This window comes from Lissotriton helveticus, chromosome 4_1 (genome assembly GCF_964261635.1).
Source record: "Lissotriton helveticus chromosome 4_1, aLisHel1.1, whole genome shotgun sequence".
NCBI classification, from domain to species: Eukaryota; Metazoa; Chordata; class Amphibia; order Caudata; family Salamandridae; genus Lissotriton; species Lissotriton helveticus.
Genome location: NC_136063.1, coordinates 83,110,299 through 83,135,507, shown reverse-complemented (window position 1 = coordinate 83,135,507; position 25,209 = coordinate 83,110,299). Strand labels below are relative to the sequence as shown.

The window sequence follows — 25,209 nt, the reverse complement described above, 5'->3', positions numbered from 1 at the left end:
TGGGTGGAGGGAAGGGAGAGAGTAACATGGAGCAAGCTGGCGGCTGCAAGAGAACAAAGAAAAAGTTAAAATGTAACCATTATGCACGTACAATACATCAATGTACACCTCCACAGGTTAACCACAGTTAATGAACCCTGTGTCTGCTCAGTGCTGTCTGGTACAGTATCACATACACAACTACATAAGCAGAAGAGTGGCATAGAAGGGTGCCATGTGCTGTGGTGCAAACAGGGGAAATTGGCTCCCCTTCCCTTCGTTTGATATTGGCAGTAAAACAACAGCTACGGTTAAAGGCGGGGTGCGTTTGAACCCTTAGACTGAGGGGCTCCGGGGCCACTGCACCTTCAGTACTGTTGATAGTTACACCCTTGGAACACAAGCTGTTTGTGTTTGCCAAGTCTGAAACACCAGCTGTGCTGCACGGGTATGTGATCACGTGAATGATGTCTTCAGAAGAGTGGAAAGTAGAAGAAAGCACCCTCGTAGTTTATATATCTATGAATAACTCACTGTGCCTCAATGTAATTCCGGCTGACACTGAAACAGCTAATAAGTAATCTCGTGTTGCACCGAGACAACTCCCTGGTGAGTGTCCTGCTGCTCAAACGATGTATACACAAAAACATGGTCGCAGCTGAAGTAAATCAAGCTGCATCTGCACTCTTTGAAGTATGTGCATGCCCCGTGCATCTGTCTCCCTGGAGCGTGCGGAGAGGGTCTTAGAGCATTGTGCAGCCTGTGGGGTGAAAGGACAGTCAAGGCTACCCAGGGCCAGGCTGCTGCAGGACAGGTCGTGAATCTGCACACAGCCTGCCTTAAAACGCTCTCAGAATACTCTATCGAGATAAGGGGTGGCGTGAGGGCTGCTGAGAGGCACGCCTTCATCACACAGTGGGAGATCAGTTTGAAAACCCGGTCAAACCTGAGGACCCTGCATGATAGATTCAAAGATATGTCTCTCAGTTAACACAGCGTATACAGACTGCAGTTTGGGGCCACGGAATAGGTGCCGTCCTTGGGGTGATGTCCTGGGCTGTGGAATGATGAAGTGTGACCCAGAGATGGACTACAAACACAGGGCAGCGTGTGAAAAGTATAGTGTTTTATCCCACAGCGGAAGTAGTTGTACGTGTTTTCCGTAGAATTAAGATTAGTTAATCGTACAATGGAGTAAGGCTTCCTTTAGACCATATGACATAATTCAGGTTATGACTGAAAATAAAATGTTCAGTTGACGGGTTTCCAGTAATAATTACAAATATGAAGTTGCAGAGAATTATTAGGTGGCACGAGGCGACACAAGGGACCAATAAGCGCCCTGGCACTTGTGGGTAAACACCTTGCATTCGCATCCCGGACTCGTTATTGGCGCTTCACAACAGTATTCAAAACCTAGGGTTAGACTGGCTCTGCCATGGATGCTCTTTCTTACATGCAATTGTAGAAGTCCATGTTCGGGCATTAGACCACAAAGCAGTAATTTATGCTGTGATTAAGGCACAAGGCTCACCTGTCCGTTCTTTGTCGGGAGAAGCGTGGGAAGCATCCGACGAGCTTTGGTGGGAAAAAGAAGATATTCACAGCTGCACCATTATAGGTATATGCTATTAGTGAATCAAAACAATTAAATGCCAGTTGTGTAATACTAAAGCAGAAGTACGAGATGTAAACATTGTATAAGACCTCGTAAAGAGCACTGGAGGCTTTGGAATGCCTGTATCTACTAGGGAAAAGCTGGGGATATCAGACAGGCCTCACTGAATGTCTATGTGCGCCGGAGAAAAGCAAGTGATACCAGATATGCCCACGTATAATGTTATCACAGAGTGTGTAAATCAAAGAATGCCTACGTGCACAAGAGAAGAGCGGGTGATACCAGACATGCCAGAGTGTTCGCCGGGCCGAAAAGAAATAATGACAAGCTTCTGTGTGACGAGACGGCTGTTCCTGTGAGTGCTAAATGAGAAGTGCTTTTGTGTAAGTGGTGAAAATGTATGGACAGCGGATTGCGGGCCGGGGGAGAAGAAGTGCAACAAGCTCTCGGCATTGCTGTGGCGGGGGGACAGGGAGCGCATTCCTTTGAAGTCTGATGCGGGGGCGGGGAGCGGCAGCTTTGAAGTCTCTGAGGCACAGAAAATGGTGGTTTGTGACCTGGCTGGTTTGTGCACGCGCACAAAGCACATGCACTGTCCATAATCCGCATTCAAAAGCCCCTTGGTAAGCTTTCCTGGAAGGTTTTGGCTTTGCAATGGTACAGTAGAGTTAGCAGTTTTAGAGCTGCTCTACCAGCCTGCAATGGCAGTGTGGGAGAGATGATACGCTGGTGTTGCCATAAGTGTTGCAGTCCATGAGGAACACTTAATGTATAGACCCCGGGTACATCGGGTGTCATAAATTAGGGACCAATGTATTAGTAAACTTATACCAATTGGAGATAAGTCATTAAACATACACTTTTACGAGTCAGATCCAACGCAGCAAGGTCTGGTATGCAGGGTCTACAGGCCCTACAGGGTCATTACACAGCACTAAATCCAGCAATAGTAGGGCAAAAGGTGTGGGGTTGGAGCCTGCAAAAAGGACTTCTCCTCACACTTATCTACATAAAGAAATGCTTTTGTCGTTTTACTACAGACAATGAAACAGCAAAAATCAATGATAATAAACAGCATATTACATGTTACATCATGATGTCTTCTCATAAGTAATTATAAATATTTTCTCAAGTCAGTTACATTGCATTGAAGCTTTAACATGGAATTTTCTAACAGTATGAATTGTGTGACTCTTGCTTTGTTTTTCCAAATACAGTGTTCTTGGTGCCCACTCTTTTTCACCGGTGTGTGTCAACACATGCATATAAATTCATGTTACAAGTAGTATCTTGTGAAAGCACAGTTGTTGTCATAGAGAGGAAATTTCAGATAGTGAGTTAACAGGGTAATACTGACTAAAAAAAAGCTCTGGGTCTGACACCTTGACGATGATGATCTTTACCTTTATACTTTCAACAATTACGCACACAATTATATTTACCAGTCACGTACCCCTATGCAGGGCAAGATGGCAATGTTTTAAACATGAAGATATTGTCAAATAATAGAAAAAGGTGAAAGAGAGGACTCTTATTATATTTTGGATTTGTCTTCTGGAAACACCTTTGTATCCATTTTATCTCCCAAATGCTGATCTATTTTATGTCCCCTTGCTTTACTATTATTCCATATTTTAGGCTATGAGTTTTCTACAATGAAGATATTCTCAGATTATTTTACAATATCTGCATCCTTGTGAAGCGTTTCTCATGTTTGACACAAGGAATTGCCTTTAATGAGGGAATCTGCGCGAAGCTTTTCCACATTCAAACAATGAAAAGTTTCCTCATCAATATGAATTCTTTGATGTATTAACAGTGATTTCTTATCGGTGAAGCTTTCCCTACATTCTGTGCAGGGATACAGCTTCTCACCAGCGTGGATTATTTGATGTCTTAAGATAGCTTTCTTCTTAGTGAAGCCTCTCCCACATTCAGTACACCAATACGGTTTCTCACCGGTGTGGATTCTCTGATGCTTTAACAATGTGCTCTTCACAGTGAAGCTTTTTCCACATTCAGTACACCAATACGGTTTCTCACCCGTATGGATTCTCTGATGCTTTAACAGTGTGCCCTTCAAAGTAAAGCTTTTTCCGCATTCTGTACACAGATAGGGTTTCTCACCAGTGTGGATTCTCTGATGCTTCAACAGTGTGCTCTTCTGAGTGAACCTTTTTCCACATTCTGTACAGTGATGGGGTTTCTCACCAGTATGGATTCTCTGATGGCTCAACAGCGTACCCTTCTCAGTAAAGCTTTTCCCACATTCAGTACATTGATATGGTTTCTCGTCAGTATGGATTCTCTGATGATCCACCAGGCTGCTCTTCACACTGAAGCTTTTCCCACATTCTGTGCACTGATAGGGCTTCTCCCCAGTATGGGTTCTTTGATGTCTTAAGATAGCTATCTTCTGAGTGAAGCATCTTCCACATTCAATACACTGATACGGTTTCTCACCAGTATGTATTCTCAGATGCTTTACCAGAGTGCCTTTCTCAGTGAATCTTTTCCCACATTCTTCACATGGATATGGTTTTTCACCAGTATGAATTCTCTGATGTATCAACAGTGATTTCTTGTCAGTGACATTTTTCCCACATTCTGCGCACTGATATGGTTTCTCACCAGTATGGACTCTCTGATGATTCAACAGAGCGCTCTTCTGAGTGAACTTTTTTCCACATTCTGTGCAGCTGAATGAGTTCTCTCCAATATGGACTTTCCGGTGTTTCAACAAACTGTATGTTTTAATGAAGCTTTTCCCACATTTTGTATACTGATAGGGTTTCTCACCATTATGTAGTCTCTGGTGTGCCAACAGTGTGCTATTTGCAGTGAAGCATTTCTCACATTCTGTACACTGATAGGGTTTATCACTGGAATGGGGTGTCTGATGTGTCACCAGTGTGCCATTCTCACTAAAGTATTTCCTACATTCTGTACAGTGATAGGGTTTCTCACCAATATCGGTACTCTGATGAATGTACAGTATGCTATTCCAAGTGAAGATTTTCTCACATACGGTACACTTAGAGGGTTCCTCACCGGTATACATTAGCTTATACTTCACCAGTGTGCCCTTTTCAGTTAATCTTTTTCCACTTTTTGTACAGTCGCATGGTTTCTAACCAGTATGGACAATATCACAACAGGGATTTCTTCTCGATGAAGTTTTTCCCACATTCATTACACTGAAACGGTTTATCACCAGCACAGATTATCTGTTGCTTCACCAGTGTGCAATTCTCAGTGAAGCTTTTTCCACAGTCTGTACAATTGTAGATCTCCTGTAAAGACTCTCTGGTCTCTCAACAGCTTCTTTGGTTTAGTGGAGCTTTTGCAATATTCCGTACACTGGTATGACCTATCCTCAAGAGGAACTATTTGATGTCTGTGCGGCGACGAGCCCTCACTACAGGTTTATCCATAATATATATACAGCTAGATTTTCTCACCGGTAAGCATTCTCTGATATTTCAACAGAAATGTTTTGGGGGAGGGAGGGAGGAGGGAGGTGTCACGTTTTTCTCACACTCCTTACACTGGTATGGTTTATCCTCAGGATATTCAGATTTCACATTAGAATTCAAATTGTTAGAGTGCCGAGTTAAGCTTTTCTCCCATTCTGCACTAGTTTGCTTTCTCACTAGAACAGAATATCTGAGGAAACTGTCTCAGGTAAAAACTCATAGAAAATGTTTTCTCACTCAGCATACTCAAAGAGATGATCTGTGGTTGTGCATCTTTTAAACTGTCCATAAAGGTGATCTCTGCACAAGCTTTTTCTTACAATAGGCTTGTGTTTCTCTCCTGAACGTATATCGTAGGGTCTATATCCAGGTCCAACCTCCAGCTGAGGGCTTTCTCAGACTCTACACACTGATATGATTGATCATCTGGTGATGCGGACATGGTGTTTTCTGATGCTGGGGTACAGCAGGTCTCTTCATCAGGTTCTTTGATTCTGTGAATGAGAAAACTCCCTGTGAGGGTCAGAATGAACTCGGGTACCTGCTTTCATCAAAGGGACAATAACAGACAAACTCTATGAAGAAAGAATGAGTCTGAAGGGGAGAGAGACAGTAGCAGAAAAGCAACGGGGCTGCACTTGAAATATTAAGGTTTAATGTCACAGCTATAGCATAAATGTTAAGTATAGTTTTCTGATTGCAACTGGTAAACTTTTCGATCCAGTTGGTGCCCCTGCCAATCAGGTCAGAAATTATCAAAACTGTTCAGTTTTGATAAACCTGGTGCATCTTAATAATGACACTTAATTTTTTGCTAACCCAACTACAGCACCAGTACTCCGAAGACTGGCTAGTTACTTATAGGACTAGTAGAGTGTATGAATGGCCGCTCCACTGATTCAGACTCCAAATACCAGATCCCTGGAAGGGAAGCGCCACTGGAACCGACCGAGGATCATACTGGCTTTGTAAAGTAAACTTCCATAATATAATTAATACTGGATTACTTCCCTGAGAAAATGTTGCAGTATTTCACATTTCAGATATACAATGTCCTAAGGCAAGTTAGTTTTCCCCCCTAAAGCAATAATGTGAGGACAAGTCATGCCATTTAAAAAATTCATTTAGGGATTGTGCTGTAGAATCTTTCTTCATTTGTACTCATTGACTAACTGGGTGAGGAAGCATAAATCAACCAACAGCGAATAGACACAAACAACTGGTCTCTGGAGGAATACATTCAGAAACCCACTACTACTAAAAGACACAAGTCAGGGAATCAAATCACACAAGCATACATGGGACTACAAAACCAAGAATTATTTATGATCCCAACACAGGTATCCCTACCTCGCAGAGCACATGTGAGCTTCAAGATAGCGAATGTCCGATACTGTGAGGACGGGTAGTCAACATCCTTCTCTTCCCAGATAACAATCCAGGACTATGAGAGCCTTCCCAGCCTTGCAAAGTAAGTTATACCCCTTAGGAAGCCAACTCACGCCCACCAGCAATCATCTCCTGAAGGTGTTCCCCTACCATTGCACCATGCTGTTCCAAGGGAACAGGGGTTGGGGAACGAGGAGTGATAAAAGTTTAAGGTGATCTGGGAGGGTGACACTCGCATCTGCCGGGAACCAATGAGCATGCTCACCATTGAATGACTGCTGGGCAAAGAGTCACATCCCTAAGATTGAGCATGACGGGGAGTGTCTCACCAACTCTTTCCTGCATGCCCTCCATTTGTTACCTCAGTAGAGAGAGATTTTGCAGGCACGCAAAAGAGCCTAGTGCCCTGTTCCTGTACACAGAACAACAAGATCCAGACTAATCTCAGACATCCTTTCATTCGTAAATGTTCTACACAACCATTTTGCCACAGAGCCTCTCACTGTTTATACACATACTCCCAAAAGACCAATAATTCCTTCCCAGCTCTCTATGCATTCCACACATACAATGGGGAGAAACATGGACATTCCAAAGTTGATCGTCCACAGAGAACAAAAGCACTTTCCAGAGATAAGTCAGATCTACAACGATGTAGGTACTTACATGACATGTGCCCTGAGGTGCAGGGGCATCGGCGAAAAACATCATCCTCCTCAGTACACCAAGAAACACAATGTGCTGAGTAATCAGCCCTGGCAGAGGGGTAGCACGCAGCCAGAATGACATCTGCAACTTCAAATGCAAATGAAGAGTGCTCATATATCCTTGCTCAGTCCCAAACCACGAAGGTGAGAAAAAATATTTGCAGGTAGTATTTCTTTAAACCACATCAGGCCTAGTCTTACGTCGACGCGCTTTATGATTCAATATAATTTCAAGTGACCACTAGATGTGCAACTGTTTTCAGAGGTACATTCCAGTGTGAGATAGTGTACGCACTAGTCTGTGACCAATTAACTTATTTGTAGAAGTCAGACATTCAGCGATGACTAACCACATTCACAATCAGGGTCCTCACCCCATTCTCAGTGATACTTCATCTTTCTCCTCAGTAATATCTAGCCACAATCCCACGTGAGGTCGGTGCCCCATCTATGAGTTAGGTCTCATATCTCTCAAGACCAACAGAAACACCTCCCTCTTTTGAAAAAAATCCTTTCTTAACGCAGCTCAGCCAGAAAACTATCTACCAATCTCTCTCCTAGCATTTCTGGCACAGGTAGTGGAGAAACAGGAGAACAATCTTCTGACACCCTTCTTAGAGAAGAATCAATTATTAAACTCTTCACAGAATGGATTTAGATCCTTCCAAAGTACGGAGTCTTCTCCCCCTACAGTGAAGGAGGCTTTGCATCTAGCTTTAGATGAAGGTGGCTCGACTACAGTCATTTGTTTTAGACCTAAGCGCCATCTTTGATACAGTATCTCATGAGGTGCTGCAATGGCGACTTCATGAGATCGGGGGGGCAAGGCCTGGGCATGGTTTGCCTTTTCCTTAAGTGATCAATCTTTCCAAATGATTTCCCCCCCCTTCTTATCCTCTCAAAAAGCTTTGGAGCATGGCATCCCCCAAGGCTCAATCTGAATGGCCACCCTCTTTAACATCTAGGTTAGGCCGCTGGTGGATGTTGTGAAATCATTTGGGTTGTCTTTGGTATTGTATGCTGATGACGCCCAACAACTTATCGTCTCTCTGACAGCGGGTCCACGGAGGATGATGTCAACTTTCAGAGGTGTATGATCGCCGTCGTTGAATTGATGCATTCTAACTGTCTGAAGTTGAATGCTAATAAAATAGAGATCCTCCTGCTGGGGAGACACTCTCAGGTCAAGGGAGATCACTTGTGGCCGAGGGTATTAGGATTTCCTCTCAAGCCGAAATCTGTTATAAACAACTTGGCTGTCAGTGGCTGGACGATACTCTTTTGTTGGAGCCAAAAGTCAAGGCATTCTCAGGAACAATATTTGGTACTCTTAGAAGCCTTAAATCGATAACTGGCTTTTACCGTCCCAAGGATGGGCAAATGATTGTACAGTCTCTACCCATCTCATGAATTGACGATTGCAACGTTCTTTATCTGGGCGTCTCCGGGTCTGTAACAAAAAGGCTGCAGATTGTTAAGAATGCGGCTGCAAGATTACATATGCATCCCAGCTTGACCAAGCCAACAATCGCTCAATATACTAAACCCGCTTGGCGATGGGTCCATCACACTTCCAAGCAGCGATGACTTAGCTTCCTTCTTCGTGGGAAAAACTAAAATCATTGAAAATGATATACACTCTGCGAGGGAACTACTTCCGGATGTCTCGCACATCTTTCTACAAACCTCCCAGACCGCTGATCTGGTTGGTCACCCTGGGCAGGTCCCCAAAAACAATGCTGCTTTGCACACTTTAACACCCCTCAATGAAAGTGACATTTACAACATTCTTTAAGCTTTAAACCCATCTAATCATTTCATTGACCCTTTACCTATCTTTAAGGAGATCAAACCTTCTATCCTCCTCTTATGGCGTAAGATTGTGCATGCCTTGCTAAGTCAAGGCACAATCCCCGAATGTCTATAAGTAGGGTAGGTTACCCCCATTCTGAAAAAGCCAACTGTAGATTGACAAGAGCATAACAACTTCCATCCAAGCTCCAACATCCCCACTTTGGCAAAGCTTCTGGAAAAACTGTGTCCAAATCCAATTTTGCATCCGCATAGATAACTTCCAACTCCTGGACCAACACTAATCCGGCTTCCGTCAAGATCACATCACTGAATCATGGCTCCCAGACATTATGGATGACATATTAAAAATGCTGTACCAAAATGAATCATGCCTTCTTATACTACTTGAGGTCAATCCAATATGGCCAACGAGTAAAGAGCTCTGGCCGGGAGCTCCCAGGCTAGGGATCGCCTTTTGTAGTTTTCCCAGGGTTTTGGCCTCCCTCTGGACTATCTCTCCCCCGAAGACTGAATGCCCGGTTCGACGATACCCCAGGGGTTTTTCCAGGCATTCACTGAAGGAGACGAAGCCAGTACTGGCAAAGTTGAGGAACAGGTGAACTTGGTTGTAGGACCTCAAGATGGCAACTTCCTGGCACGAAGAGGAGCTAGCATCGTAACCCTCGAGCACTGTTACATCTGCCGCTCTGCCATAATGAATGGTAGGATCAATCCAACGGACCAAGAGCCAGACCTAGTCCGAAGCACCGTGGCATTCTTGCAGCAGCACCTGCTAGCAGATGAGCGGCACCCAATGTCGGCGCCCAGCAGCACGCCTGTCAGCAGCAACACCTACACGCCAGCTATAGGAAGGGCAGACAGCGCCACCCCACTCCCCCCCACCCTCCCGAGCAAAGCTGCCCAAGGTCTGGTCGCAGAGTGTCCGCATGGGCTCGGCCCTTCACAGGTCCGCAGGAGCCCTCGATACAGAAGCGGTTACGGCAGGGAAGAGTCCAGCAGTTTCACTAGCACGTCACAAGACTCACATTAAGGCGGCCAGCCCAACAACTTTCTTCTTCTTCAGGTAAGCGGGTTTCTGTGCTTAGTGATCATCGGAGAGCACGTTGTTCTCAGAAACGTATACCGCGATCTGCAAGATGGACACCTGAGGGAGCCTGAAGAAAATCACTGTACCTCCACTATAGAAATATAAAAAGAAAAGAGAATTTTCTCGTAGTAAGGGGCATATTTTCTTTCTTTTTATAATTCATTAAGTATTTTTTGTGACCAACCCGACTTCAAAATGGTCACCAAAAAAGCGCCTGATGCCTTAATTCACTATTACTGATCAACCTGACCTTAAGATGGCGACTAGCAACGGAGTATTTGTAACAGAACTACTAAACCCAGGGCAAAGAATCTTAAATTGATCTCCAGATCAGACATAAACTCAGTAGACTTAATAAAATCGGAAATGTCTGGAATAAAACTATTGAAAAAACGACTACAATAGGAATAGAGTGACTGCAGAAGAGACGATGCCCCTGGGGTGGAAACCATATATGTTTACTGACGGCAGAGCCCGAGCAACATGGCCAATGCCTGGTGGAGCTGTTTAGGCAGGTATAGAGGAGATTGGCTTTAGTTTCACCCTCGCAGCCGTCACCTACCCAGCCGGACTTTGGACATAGTTTTTCTTTTTCTCTCCGCTGTGTTTCCTCCCCCCCCCCCACGCCTCCTCCCCCAGTGTTCCTGAAGCTGCTGCCCCCTTCCAGCCGTGTCCACCTAACCCAATCTACATTCCTTATCCCTTTTTTTTACCATTCCCCCTCTAATTTCCATACCTCATAGGGCGTGTGTCTTGGCTATGGTAGCCTCTAACAACTTATGTTATTGTTGATTCACTGCTTTTCTCCTATGTTTAACTTGGCTCCTGTAACTGTGTAATTTTGTTCCTCGTAACTTGCTGTTCCTCATGTAAAGCACTATGATACCTCCGGGTCTAGCCAGCGCTATATAAAACTGTTCAAATTAACAGTGTCAAATGCAGAAGATATTTGTTCAACACAATGGTCTACAAAATCTACTTGAAAGGACGATGGGATTTACAGGATCTCTACTGCATTGGTTTACTTCATTCCTCTACAACGGAACCCAAATAGTCAATGGTTAATCAATCATTTTCTGAGCCCTCCACGGTCACTCTTGGGGTTCCACAGGGATCCGCACTCGAACCCATTCTCCAATATATTCTAGAAATCTCTTGTAGACTCCTTGAAATCTGCTAACATTCATTATCACATGTATGCAGATCGTACCCAATTGTATCTGAAAATCTCCTCCCCAGAAGACATCCTGTCACTCAACACTACTTTACAACACACTTGACATTGGCTCACTGGCAACCAGCTCAAACTCAATGCTGACAAAACGGATGTCCTCCTCCTAACAACAATAAAGATCGACCTTTGGATGAAAAATCGAACTACCGTCGACTGTTCTCCTCACATAGACTTTGCTAGATCCTTGGGAATTACAATGGACAAATACTTGAATATGTAGGATCACATCAGTACTGTCACCAAAAGAGTGAATAATCAGATGAGCATTTTAAGAAAACCAAAACACTTCCTCCCACAGGACTACCTTAAATTTAAAGTCCAAGCTCTTGTGCTGCCCAGGATGGATTACGGAAGTACTGTGCTATGCAGCCTGCCTAGATACAAGCTGCCTCCCCCTCCCCCGGCCTTCCTTAATGCTGCTGCTAGACTTGTCAGCGGGTCAAAAAGAAATAAGCACATCTTCCCGGATCTAACATCCCTGAACTGGTTCCATTATGAGACAAGAATACAACTAATGATTGCGTGCATGACTCATAAAGCACTACATTTCAATACAACCAGGTATTTGGCACACAAGCTAGAACTATCGAGGGACGGATGATCACAAAGTGCTAGCACTCTGCTACTGAAATCACAACTTTTTCATATATAAAAAAACGTGCTATAGAACCTTCTTGAATCTTGCCCCGAAGATTTTGAACTACGTCTACCTCCTCCTTCAAAAAAGAAGTGAAAACATTTCTGATGAACAAGTTATTGCCCTAAGATTACACCTTTTGTTTATTGATTTTATACCTGCCTGTTATTCATTTGCTGATTTTGACTACTACATTGCTGACTCCCGATGGAGGTAAAACGTATTAATGTGTTAATCCTCAATGTTTGTTCCATGATAGTGTATGTGATTAGTTATTGATCTCACACCTATATCCTACCACCCCCTTTATGTAAAAAGCTCCGATACCCACTAGGGTCAGGTTCGCGATACGTAGAACTTCATAACTAAATAAACAAGCATTTACAATGCAATGGTCTCGGCTTTGTTAAAGTTAGAGCTATTGGCATTGCAAATGGCATTTTTTAAAAATTTTTTTATAAACATAAACAAATGGTATTGTCCTTTACAATGGCAATAGGTGAGCATTAGAGAGTAGTAGAGTATTAGCGGACACAGAGCCACACACACACACACACAGAGCCACACACACGCACAGAGAGCCACACACACACGCACAGAGAGCCACACATACACACACACACACACAGAGAGCCACACACACGCAGAGAGACACACACACACACACACAGAGTCCCACACACACACAGAGCCACACACACACACACAGAGCCACACACACACACACAGAGCCAAACACACAGACAGAGCCACACACACAGACAGAGCCCCCCCACACACACACACAGACAGAGCCCCACACACACACAGACAGAGCCCCCCCACACACACACACACAGACAGAGCCCCCCCACACACAGAGCCCCACACACACACAGAGCCCCCCACACACACACAGAGCCCCACACACACACACAGACAGAGCCCCCCCACACACAGAGCCCCACACACACACAGACAGAACCCCCCACACACACACAGAGCCCCACACACAGACAGAGCCCCCCACACACACAGACAGAGCCACACACACACAGACAGAGCCACACACACACAGACAGAGCCCCCCCACACACACAGACAGAGCCCCCCCACACACACAGACAGAGCCCCCCCCACACACAGACAGAGCCCCCCACACACACAGACAGAGCCCCCCACACACACAGACAGAGCCCCCCACACACACACAATGCCCCACACACAGACATTGCCCCACACACAGACATTGCCCCCCACACACACACAGACAATGCCCCACACACACACAGACATTGCCCCACACACACACAGACAGAGCCCCACACACACACAGACATTGCCCCACACACACACAGACCCCCACACACACACAGACAGAGCCCCCCACACACAGACATTGCCCCACACACACACAGACATTGCCCCACACACACACAGACAGAGCCCCACACACACACAGACAGAGCCCCCCACACACACACACACACAGACAGAGCCCCCCACACACACACAGACAGAGCCCCCCACACACACACAGACATTGCCCCCACACACACAGACATTGCCACACACACACACAGACATTGCCCCACACACACACACAGACATTGCCCCACACACACACACAGACATTGCCCCACACACACACAGACATTGCCCCACACACACACAGACATTGCCCCACACACACACACAGACATTGCCCCACACACACACACAGACATTGCCCCACACACACACAGACATTGCCCCCCACACACACAGACATTGCCCCACACACACACACACAGACATTGCCCCACACACACACACAGACAGAGCCCCCCACACACACAGACATCCGTCACTCTAGGTCAGCCACATGCCCATCTCTGCACAGTAACGCCCCAGGGAACAGAGGCAAGAAAAGAACGATGACAAGCAGGGAACGATCAGAAGCAGGGAACAGAAGCACGAAAAATGAACAGTAGCAGGGAACAGAGGCAAGAAAAAAATCTCAAACCAATGAAGTCATACTCCACGATCCACAACCACGGTGTGTCCAGCGTTGTTACCTCCCTGATGAAAACACAAAGAGGGTGTTTACTGTAAAATGTCAAATTAGTCCACTTCCTGACAAAACACAAAGGTGGCACGGTTAGTGCCAGACTCCACTTGCTACACAACACCCGCGCCACTCAGTCGATGCCCATGCAGCTCCAGGGCGTGCCTGGCTGTCACTACTGTCCTGGAGCGTAGCTTTTATTTCTGTAGCAGGTGCAGTGGCGCCGTGCCCATAAGGGCCCACTGAACCTTCAGTATGACTATTTCACAGTTCAAACAGCGGGAGGAAAGGGAGGGTGGTAATACAGGGCACACGAAACACCCGTTACGCCACTGCCGCTGCCTTGTCTTACAGCACACCTGATCTACTAGGTGCATTCTTTCATTTGGTAATGTAGTGTCTGAAGAAATATTTTCCACTGAAATGCCTTAGTGGGAAATGTCGACACATCGTCCGAGAATAAGGATGCAGCATTTAATCCGTTGCGAAATTTTGACGATGCATTGTGGGTAGATCATAGCGTATTCACCGTGTGAGATATGAATTATAGGCTAACATGGCAAAAGATAACTTCCGACCTGAAAATGGCTATCCTTCCACCGCAGTTGCCCATTAAAATGTACATTTCAATAAAGTGGACTGTCCTTCCAATTGACTAACTGACCTTCACATCAACCTCTCAATCAAACTCCCACCTCTGTGATGGGCGGTGCTTCCCGTCTCCTCTAAGCGAGCTCTTACCTGACACCTGCACACCAGGTCCGCGTCCATGGCAAGCAGGTCGGCCACCTTCCCTTTGCCTTCGTCGCCCAGCGCTACTGTCACCCGGTTGCCCCCTTCGCCACCCTCCAGCGTCCCGTTGGTAATGCCGCTCAGAGCTGCCATGCTGCAATTAGAGAGCAGGAAAGGGCGCCAAGAACCGCTTCCGCCCTCACCAACATGGCGGAGACCCCCGACTTCCCCATCAAATATGGTGGAGGGCCAGTTCCCGCTCTCACCGTTGCAACATGATGCCACAGAGACTAGCATCCGGTTTCGGCACGTTGCAGATTACTATCGCGTTCCCGCTGTGTTTTACTATAGAACCTACATTGTGTTTACGCAACAGCAGTGATATGGTAACACAATTAGACTGCTACATTCTGCAATTGGATTCGTAGTATGTTTGTTGTATGCTTCAGTCTGCAGAAACGTAGTAAAATTAGTTTTGTATGTAGGCAGTGTGTGAAGAGACAGGGCGGCGCTCGTAAAAGCAACAAACGAGGGGGCAAGGGCAGGAGAGCAAGCACAACGAACGAGGGGGCAGGGGAGCAAACACTCACCGGAGGACTCAGCAGCTTCTCTACTTCTTCGCAGTCGGGCAGAAATGGCTTCAGAAAAGCGCCGACATTTTCAGATTCGGGGGCGCGGTTTTCGTTCTCTCCTCTTCCCATTGGCTGGAAGGTAAAATTCCAGCCAATGGGAAGAGGAGAGAAAGAAAACAAGAAAGAAGCGGAAAAAAACGCCCTTGAATCTGAAAAAGACGGGGATTAAAGGGAGTGACGCCCCTCTACTCCAATGGCTGGCCTCCGTTTAGGAAGCCAGCCAATGGAGAAGAGGGGCGGGTTAATGCCTTCTTACTAAGAAACATTAAATCTCGGAGCGAGACTGCGCAAGCGCAGCCTACGGTCCTCGACCTAATAAAGGAGCGTTACCACCACCAGTTCGCGATGTGCTGGTTGTAATGGCTTAACGAATCCAAGCAAACAGAGCCAAGGGGTGCACTCCACAGACTCAAGCACCTTGTCAGTAAGAGCAGTCACCACCTGCTCCCAGAACTGTCTAACCTGCGCACACTGCCAAGCCATTCGCATAAAATCCATCTCCTCAGCACCACAATGCACACAATTGGCATCCACACGTAATCTGTATTTTAAAAAAATCATAGAGGAGAATAAAACATTTGTTGAAAGTATTTATAATGAATTATTTTCAAAATTACAATTGAATGTGAGCATGCCTGGTAGTGTAAAACAGAATCTCCACTCCTCCGGGCTTACAGGTGTATCCAAAACAGTGTGTCACTTCTGTAGGGTTGTGTGTAACTCAATCTGTTTGTATCGCTGTAAAGCACTGTATTAGTTTGCGATAGGTTTCCTGCATGTGGTGCGAGTAAGTAGTGTCTGAAGAGTGTTAAGAGCCGGGAGTTCAGCAGGGAATTGAGGGTGCAACTCTCTCACAGCAGTCTGTAGCTGGTGATATGTGAATGCCAGGAGTGGGGTCTGATGCTGTGTCTGCAGCAAATCTGCTATATCCATAAACATCCCGCCAGGATACACACACCCCACTGTCATTAATCCTTGCTCCCCAAGTACAGTAAATGCCCCTCTCTCTTGGGCGGCTGATATATTTGGTTGATATCGCAGTGGGAGTGCTGGGGCACATAGTGGAAGCTTGCTGGCTCTGGTATCCAGAGTCCTCCACGCCCTTGTGGTGCAGTTAATGGTGTTAATTTCCACTCAGGTATCTCCGAGCACCTGTGTGACAGACTGGCTGTGAGTGAAATAGGGTGTGCATCATCACTTTCTATTGTTAAGAACAGAAGATGTGGAGGGGGTGGAACCAATAGTGGGCAAATTGAGCCTGAGCGCACAGACAATATAAGGGTAAATCCGGAGCTCTGAATCCATCCTGGTCATAGAGAAGTGCGAGCTTGTCCTACCCAATTCTAGGCTGTTTGCCCGCCCAGGCTAGGGTTATCATGACTAAAGTGTTTTAGACAAGCATTTGCAATGCAATAGGTCTCCCATTTGTGCGAGTGTAAGCCATTGGCATTGTCAAAGACAATGCCTTTTATTTATCTGTATGATAATTAACACAAATATAAGGCAGTCATTTACAATGCCAATAGCTCAAACGCTTATAAATGCAAAACCTACTGCATTTCAAAGAAGCAGCTGCCATTGTTGCTTCTTGGAAAGTGACAGCACGCATGACACGCTACATGTTGCAGGAAAGCAGGTCGTGCCTGCAGCAGGAGAAACTCATTAAAGAAAATGTGGCTTACAGATAAATAAGACAGAGCGTGTAATATCCGAAGTAAAAGGGCCAGTCCTCATGGGAGGTTACAAATGAAAACAGGGCGGTACTAAGGAGGGACAAACAAACCTATTAACGCATCAGAAGCCAGTATTTACAAATAACACTGACACAAGCCAATGGCAAAAATGGGAGGAGAGTGGGTGGGGCTTCAAGTCCATACTCTAACACAGCATGCCTCACAGAGGAGCACATGCGCCTCCCAGGCTCGACCTAACAAAAACTGGAGAGCTTTCGGTGATACTACACCTCATAGGTAAAGCACAAGAACGAACTCTGGTGCCAGTTTCTCCCGGATGAGAAAGGACACAGTAACTCTACAAAAGACCCTCCAACCTGGACTACTGACTTCAAATGGTGCAATAAGAAAAGCAATAACTATTGAGTTAAAGATAGTATATACACTGAGGCAAGCAGTCTTAAACAGCCAAACTCAAACTTTTCAATCCTAAAAGCAGGCAATGAGTGAGGCCCACAGACTATGAGAAGGATGAACAACGAAAACACTGCTAAGATGGCAACTTCGGTCTGAAACAAAGCAACATCCAACAGCACTGAAAGAATATTTTTCCTCCAAAAACAAATTAGAAGAAAAATTACAACACACATTGTCCATTTGGCAGTGGTGGCAAAGTACTAAACTCACAACAAAGAATGGCAAGAACAATAGGAAATATTGAGGCTAGCATTGTCACCTGGGAAAATTAATTCACTCAATGTGTACTGATGAAGTACAACTAAGTAAGGAACAGGCCAAAGAACTATTTAGGCACCAAAGGCAAATCTGGAATGAAACGCAATATTTGGTGCGCAGGCAAAGAAATAAACAGAACCTTACAGGTAAGTGTAAAAATGTGATTACTGAAATAATCTAAAACCTCCCAGCAAGGAGGCTCTTTAATCTTGATTGACCGTCAGGTAGATATTCAGATAGCAACGGGCTAATTCTAAACAAATGGTGAACCCCAGGAGTAAAACAACGTTGAGTTGAGAATCATAAGCAAAGGAGCGATCGAAATAGGTTTCCTGGTGTTGATCTTTGTTTGCTGCAGACATACGGCCTAACATTGAGAAGGATAAGAAAGGGTTGTGCACGTCACTTAATTCCTTCACAGAATGCAGAGATGGGGTAGGAGGAATACATCTACAAAGGTTTAACCCCTTCACTGCGGCGGCTATTCCGCCGCAGTGCTAAGGGGGCGGGGCGGCCGCATGCTGGTGACGGAACCGCTCCGTCACCAGCGTCGGTTGCGCTGTGCTTATGACGGAGCGGTTCCGTCATGGCCCGCCCCGCTCAATAGAACGCTCAGCGCAGGCGCGGAATTAGCGCCGCGCATGAGCGGCGAGCGGGCCATGACGGAACCGCTCCGTCATCAGCACAGCGCACCCGCAGCTGATGACGGAGCGGTTCCGTCATCAGCGTGCAAGGGGTTAAAGGAGGCCTTCAAACAGAGTCCCTTCGCTAGAGTTTTATCTCATTGTCTTTTCTGCAGCTCGAAGTCTGTCATTTACCAAATAAGGCAACATTATCTTGCAAGCCATCTGCAACCAGATATCTGCACTTCTACAGCTCACTTTTGTCACATGAGAAAAAGGTACCCCTACTTAAATAATTTTAGATCTGGGATAAGGGGTAAAACAAACGAAACACAGCATCACACACAACCTTTATTCCTTCTATTATAGCTCAAAGTGCATTGTGGATGACCAATGACAAATACTGACTAATTTAAAGCTGGTACATTTATATAGTTTTTTTTAAACTTTTTAATATTTGTTGATAAATATATATTTTAATACCTCTTCATCACATATCTAGAATATTATGTACAATTCTCAAGATGCTAACATTCAGATGACTGAAATATGTGGTTTTCAACAACCCCTCTGATCCGCTAACCTATTTGCAAATTAAAAGGAGAAGGACATTATACTATTGTCCATGGGAGGACGTGTCACTGAATTGCAGCTCAAAATTAGCCTATAGAAGCTTTGGTCAGAAGGTTCAGGCAGAGCATAAAAAAACCATTCACGTCTAAATTGGATACGACTTGTCTTTTGACAACTGCATGCGGTGGAGACAGAGCATGCATGGGAATGGTGTAGCCTATTTAAACACAAATAATTAAAAAAGAAAGTGTAGACATGAAAATATACCACAATAAACTACAGAATGAGATTTCAAAGGACTACAGGCCATTTTTGAATAGAGTGCTGTTTGAAACAGGAACACAAAAAAATATAAAATTCTTTCTACGGGTTAGCACATAGTTATGATTTGACTATTCTACCATATTTAGGTAGTGAGTCCTTTACATGGAACAAATTAATTATCAGAGTGGGGGCCCAAAAGTTCTTTCTTTTTCCCTGGGATGAGCACCTCCGTCTTCTCTCTATTAAGCGTAAGTGAATTGACTTGCATCCACTGTATGATTTTGCTCAATCCAACTTGAAGAAAAGAGGGCCCAACGGCTCCTTTAGCAGAAAGGGAGAAGACTATTTGGGTGTCATCAGCGTAGGAAAAAATTGACAGCCATGCCTCCTCTGCAATATCAGCAAATGGTTTAACATAAATGTTAAACAATAAAGGGCTGAACATCGAGCCCTGTGGCACTCCGTAAGGGGAAGCATGCACTTTGGAAACTGCTTTAGAAGAAGAAACCTGAAATGTGCGACCAGACAGAAAATTTGCTATCCATGCCAAAGCAACTCCAGTCACGCCAATGGATCGAAGTGTTTGCAAAAGCACAGTATGGGACACCGTATTAAATGCGGCGCTCAGGTCTAACAATATGAGTGCCACAGTGTCCCCAACATCCAAATGGCTGCGCAACATTTCACTCACTCCCAAAAGTATGGTTTCTGTGGAATACCCTTCTCTAAACCCAATTGCAGATATTTACATTTACTTTGCCCCACCAAGCCCTGAAAAACACAGTTGGAAAATATCCCAGCTATCTGTAAATAAGTTACACTCTAATCTCCCCTCAATGTACCTCTCCAGTTCCTTTTACATAACCTTTCAGAGTCAGTCAGCATGCAGTACATTTGCTACTTATGCTAGGCCTCCCAGCACTCCCCAAAAGCCTACACCATAAACACTCAAGCACCACTCTTGGCAGCAAATTCTGATTCTCGACTACTGCATCCTACAGCCAAAACATAGTTCTTTTGAGTCCTTATAAAACATTTGTTCAGGGACTTCTTCCTCCAATACCCTCACTCTAGAATCTCATAGAACCCATCAAGCCCCCATCCCTTTTTAGGTCTCCCAACACTGCATGTAGTAAAGAGTGCACCAAAATAAAGCCCTGCTATTTACCTTCAAAAAATGTAAACATCATGGAAAATACCACTTTCATGATCTTGCAAACTGATGCAATTAGCTAATTATCTTAAAACGTGTTGGTGTGTGCCATATCATAAAAACATGCACAAAGATCATACACTTCACGCTTCCGCAGTCCTTCCAACCATCCCATTTACACTACTAATCCTTTCCACAGCCCCTAGTTCTGCAATGCTTTCCTTTCTTCAAACTTGCAGTGTTAACATAACCCATAATGTTTTGTTATTTTATATATGTATGGTAACGCTGTAATTTGGGGACTCCCTTTCACATTATTCATCCAATGGGTTTCACTGTGAAGCAGCTGGCACCCCAGGGGGCCTCCCCACCCTCGTGGTGACCTCTAGCAAGAGGTCCTCTCCTAACACTGAAACGGCTTCAAGCCTCCCTTACTCCCCTCTCCAGCCTTCCCACATCTTACACATGTAGCTTTAACCCCTAGCCAGTTATCACCCATGGTTCCAACTCCAGCACAGTATCCACTTATTGCACCTTACCTCATATCCCTCCAGTACATGCCCCTCCATTCAGCACATCCTCATCCTGGTCCTCTGCCCATTCTCTTCTTGCCCTGCCACTCAATCACCATCACCCATCCTCTTGCTTCTGGTGACACATAATCTCCTGTATACTTCATCCAACACTCCCTCCTCCTCTTTCTTCTGTTCTTCGCGGACACCCTTCTAAGCCCCATTCCATTCCCTTCAGCACGCCTTTCAGAATCACTTCTCCTCTATACAGCACCGTCCTAGCCGGACTGTACCACCAACACACACACACTAACTGTTTCCAGAACACTGCTTACCTACAGTCCCCAAATACTCATCTACTCCTATATCATCATCATCAGCTTAACATGACTGACTACAGTCCACCTCCCTTCAACACTTTGTTCTTACAGTACAGACTAACTCCACTCCTCTAGCGTCCACGGTCTTACGCCAACAGACACCCTTCCTCCAGCCTGTCATTATTGCGTTCAGCTGGCAGACCACTAGTCATCTCGAATCCCTCCACTATCTCTCCTAGCCCTAGACCACCCCTCAATCGACACCCAGCTATAGTCTAGCATAATCCTCGCATCTTCCTCCTTTGGCCATCACCACTCTTTTAATCCTTCAATACGATCTCCTTCATTAACCTTTTCAGTGACTTCATCACACGCCATTAAAACGCCAAAACCGGCAACACAGGGACAATGCCCGTGTGTGGTGTTTCAAGTCAACAGTCCCTCCAGCATCCCTTCGCCATCGTAACACTTCATCCTCTTCCTAACCTTTAGCACAGGTGTCTCCACCCAAGACTCCAGCAACCCAACCTTCCTGTGTCTCTCTCTCGTCACAACACCCTCCTTCCCCAAAAAATCTTGCTCTCCTCTCCAACACCCAATCCAGATCGTCAACCCGTTATGACCACCACTCTCCTCTGCCCTCGGCGCATCCTTTTACTACCTGCCTTTACGATGTCCAGTCTACCTACCTACCCGCTCTCGCATCAAATCCCCGCTCCTTGCAACACAACCTCAGAACCGTTGCTCCCCATCACCACACCCAGATCTCCGCTGAAGCATCGAGCACCACCGACTCTAGTTTCTACCACTTGACTTATTGCTCCTCCGGCACCACAATTTTTTCTAGCCCCATACGTTCCCATTCTTACTTTCGTATTTCCTCCTTAATCTTTCTTGCGATTAACCCCAGACACCCTTCTGCTGTCACTACAGCAATCCCTTCTCCTTTGCTTTGATCAAACACACTTCACTTCCCTGCCCTTTCAGCACCCACCATCGTCCTATGTTCTGCGTCCTCAGCCCTCCGGTGTCTCCAGCACCTCCTACAAAACCGCCCTCGCCTCCAATCACTTACCTACGAGAAGCTTGTCCTGCTCTTGGCAAGCCCAGAAGCGGCGGCAGAGCCCACGTCGGAAGTGACGGCCACCGCACAGGGGAACTTCCGTTGACGGTACAGTTATGCCACAAAACAGCGACAGAGGCATAAACATAGAGAGCGGACTATGACCACAGCCCACCCGGATAGAAAGGGACACAAGCACTTACAATGCAATAGGTCTCGCAAATTATTATATCTTTTTTTCTTTCATTTGCAGATTTATATAGCGCGAACTCGGGTGGTGTAACTCGTGGTTTATTTCCTTCAGCAGAGGGAGATCGTTGGAGGTGCTCTCTACATAGCTGCCAAGCTTTCAGAATGCTATGTGTGACATTTTCGTAATTTCAGGGTAGTTCTGAGTGACATTTCAACGACTATGAGTGACACTTTCTCGCGAGCAAAATGTAGCAATGAAGACAAGGGAAATATAGAGATATCAGAAATTACACCCATATGAGCAATGAAAAACTCTAAGTGTAGAATTGCCGCTCTAGTTGTTCACGCTACGTGACGACGTAGCGTGAACGGTGGCCATTTTGGATCGCGCTTTTCATAGCGCGATCATTCGGGTGTCGGAGCTGTGTGCAGAAACACGCTCGGCGCTCTGTGTGTTGGCGAACATAATTTAAATAAACACCTGCCATCTACTTACAAGGTGTCTGCCTCATATGTGATTAACACATCTTTACAATGGAGACAAGGGTACTCTGACCACGAGGAGGACCCACCGTGGAGGCTATCTGGACCCTGGACATACCCACAGCACCCCTACTAGCCACTGAGGCCGAGGAACAGGCTGGGTCACTGCAGGAGCTGAGGAGCACGCATGGGGCACACAGAGCGCGGCAGAAGCGGCACATCCGGTGAGACCACATACCGGCAGTCCTATAAGGGGCGTAGAGGGGCACTACTGCGACGGACCACGTGCTGACAGACAGCTAGGTGTCCCAGGCATCATACCCTACGGGACCACCCGGCCGGTCAGTAGCGCTGGCAGATCCAGGGGCCACAGACACTGGTGAGAAGGTAGAGACCCAGCCCCGACCGAGTGTAGACGAAGAGGACGGCACGCCGGGGAGCCCCAAATCGCAGAAAGTTGTGCTAAAAGGGCGCGACAGCATGTGCGCCCAATCATCTTCGGCGACGGCGCCAGTTCCATTCCTGCCGAAACCAGGAGAACCCCTGATGAAGTGGGAGGATTTGAAAGAATACATCACTAACTACATCGAGGTCCTGGAGGATGAGAATGAAGAACCTTTCACGAGCGTCAGGAAAAGGAGAATTTTGCTACATAACTTGGGCCCGGAGGGGATCAGAGTATTCAAGAATTTAGTACCCAAGCAGAGACAATCGAGTGACGATGACGTGTACGCACACGCTCTAGAAGAACTTGATGAACATTACCGACCAGCAGTCTGCGTATCCATAGACCGATACAACTTGCAACAGCGGAAGCAAGAACCGGGCGAGTCTATTGATGACTATGTGGCGGCGCTGAAGAAGTTGGCGTCCACGTGTCAGTTTGGCGGCCTCCATGATGATTTCATCTGGGACCAGATAGTGATGCATACCCCAATGAAGGCGGTGCAGGACAAACTATGGTCGTGTGGCGACACCACGTTGAAAGAGGCGATTGCGATGGTGAAGAAGGCAGAATTGGCACGCAGGTGTGCGGAGACGGCGAAAAGGGAAATGGCGACCAAGCCCATGGTCAATAGAATAGAGGACGAAGAACCGAAAGGTGGAAATAGAAACACAAGCTCCAACTATAAAGTACCCAACAAATGGCAAGGGAAGCCAGGTCCGCCAGGAAGGCAGCCAAATGGGAGCAAGTCATCATGCTACCGATGTGGCAGCTGGAACCACGAGGCAAATGACAAAAGATGCCGGGCCTTCCGGGCTAAGTGCATGTTCTGTGGAGTGATGGGACATTACGAAAAGGTTAGTAGGAAGAAAATGGCCCGCAACACGGTGAAATTCGTTGACATGGACCAGGAAGACGGGGAAGGAAGAGACCAAGCGGAGGAAGATGAGATACTGTGCATCGAGGACCAAGTTTTGAGTGTGGGCGGTAGGAGATCGAACAAACCGGTACTGGACATGTTGATAGGTGGCGTGCCAATAAGTATCGTAGCGGACTCAGGCTCACCATATACGTTGGTACAAAGGGCAGTATGGACAGAAAAATTCCTGCCCCGCCTAGGACCACATCTCGAACCACCGGACATCAGGCCGGTCACATACTTGGGAAACCGCATCCCCATAGCAGGCTACCGTCCTTTGACATTCGAATTCAGGGAACGCAGCGCCGACTGCAAACTGTATGTGACGGAGAAAGGCCCATCGGTACTAGGCTGGATGGACCAGGGAGATTTAGGCATCAAATTGGACCCCGGCGGAGCAGTGCAGGTACTATTGACGGAACCGGAACAGTGGCCAGACCTGGAGCAATGGAAAAGAGATTTTCCCAAGGTATTCGGTGGGAAAGTGGGGAAACTGGAGAAGTTTTCACGCAAAATCATCCTCAAGACAGATGCCACACCTGTATCGCATAAAGTGCGGAATGTACCAATAGCTGTGAGGGAGGCGGTGCAACAAGAACTGCACAATTTGGAAAGAAACGGCATCATTGAACCCATCACATGTGCGGAATGGCTGGCCCTCTTGGTGGTGGTGATGAAACCAAACGGCAAGGTCCGGCTGTGCGTGGACCTCCGCGAGCTAAACAAAAATATCGTAGTAGAGAAGTTTCCATTGCCCCGCATCGAGGAAATGCTGGCGAAGACGGAGGGAAAGAAATGGTACTCCACTATCGACTTGACGTCAGCATACCACCAGATAGCGTTACACCCGGAGAGCAGGAGGTTGACATCGTTCATCACCCCTTTCGAATGCTACCAGTTCTGCAGGATGCCATTTGGGCTG

The 25,209-nt window shown here is 46.2% G+C and overlaps 1 protein-coding gene across 1 annotated transcript in view; it reads right to left on the bottom strand.

Annotated features, from left to right (window-relative positions):
• Positions 1 to 2,982: 2,982 nt before the first annotated feature.
• LOC144827922 (uncharacterized) overlaps positions 2,983 to 25,209 on the bottom strand; it is a 171,211-nt gene continuing 148,984 nt past the window's right edge. The window contains exons 4-5 of the mRNA XM_078686085.1: positions 14,710 to 14,854; positions 2,983 to 4,727 (exon numbers count right to left, since the gene is read on the bottom strand). Of these exons, the coding sequence (XP_078542211.1) occupies positions 3,306 to 4,727; positions 14,710 to 14,854 (1,567 nt within the window). The 3' untranslated portion in view covers positions 2,983 to 3,305. The remainder of the gene's footprint in view (positions 4,728 to 14,709; positions 14,855 to 25,209) is intronic.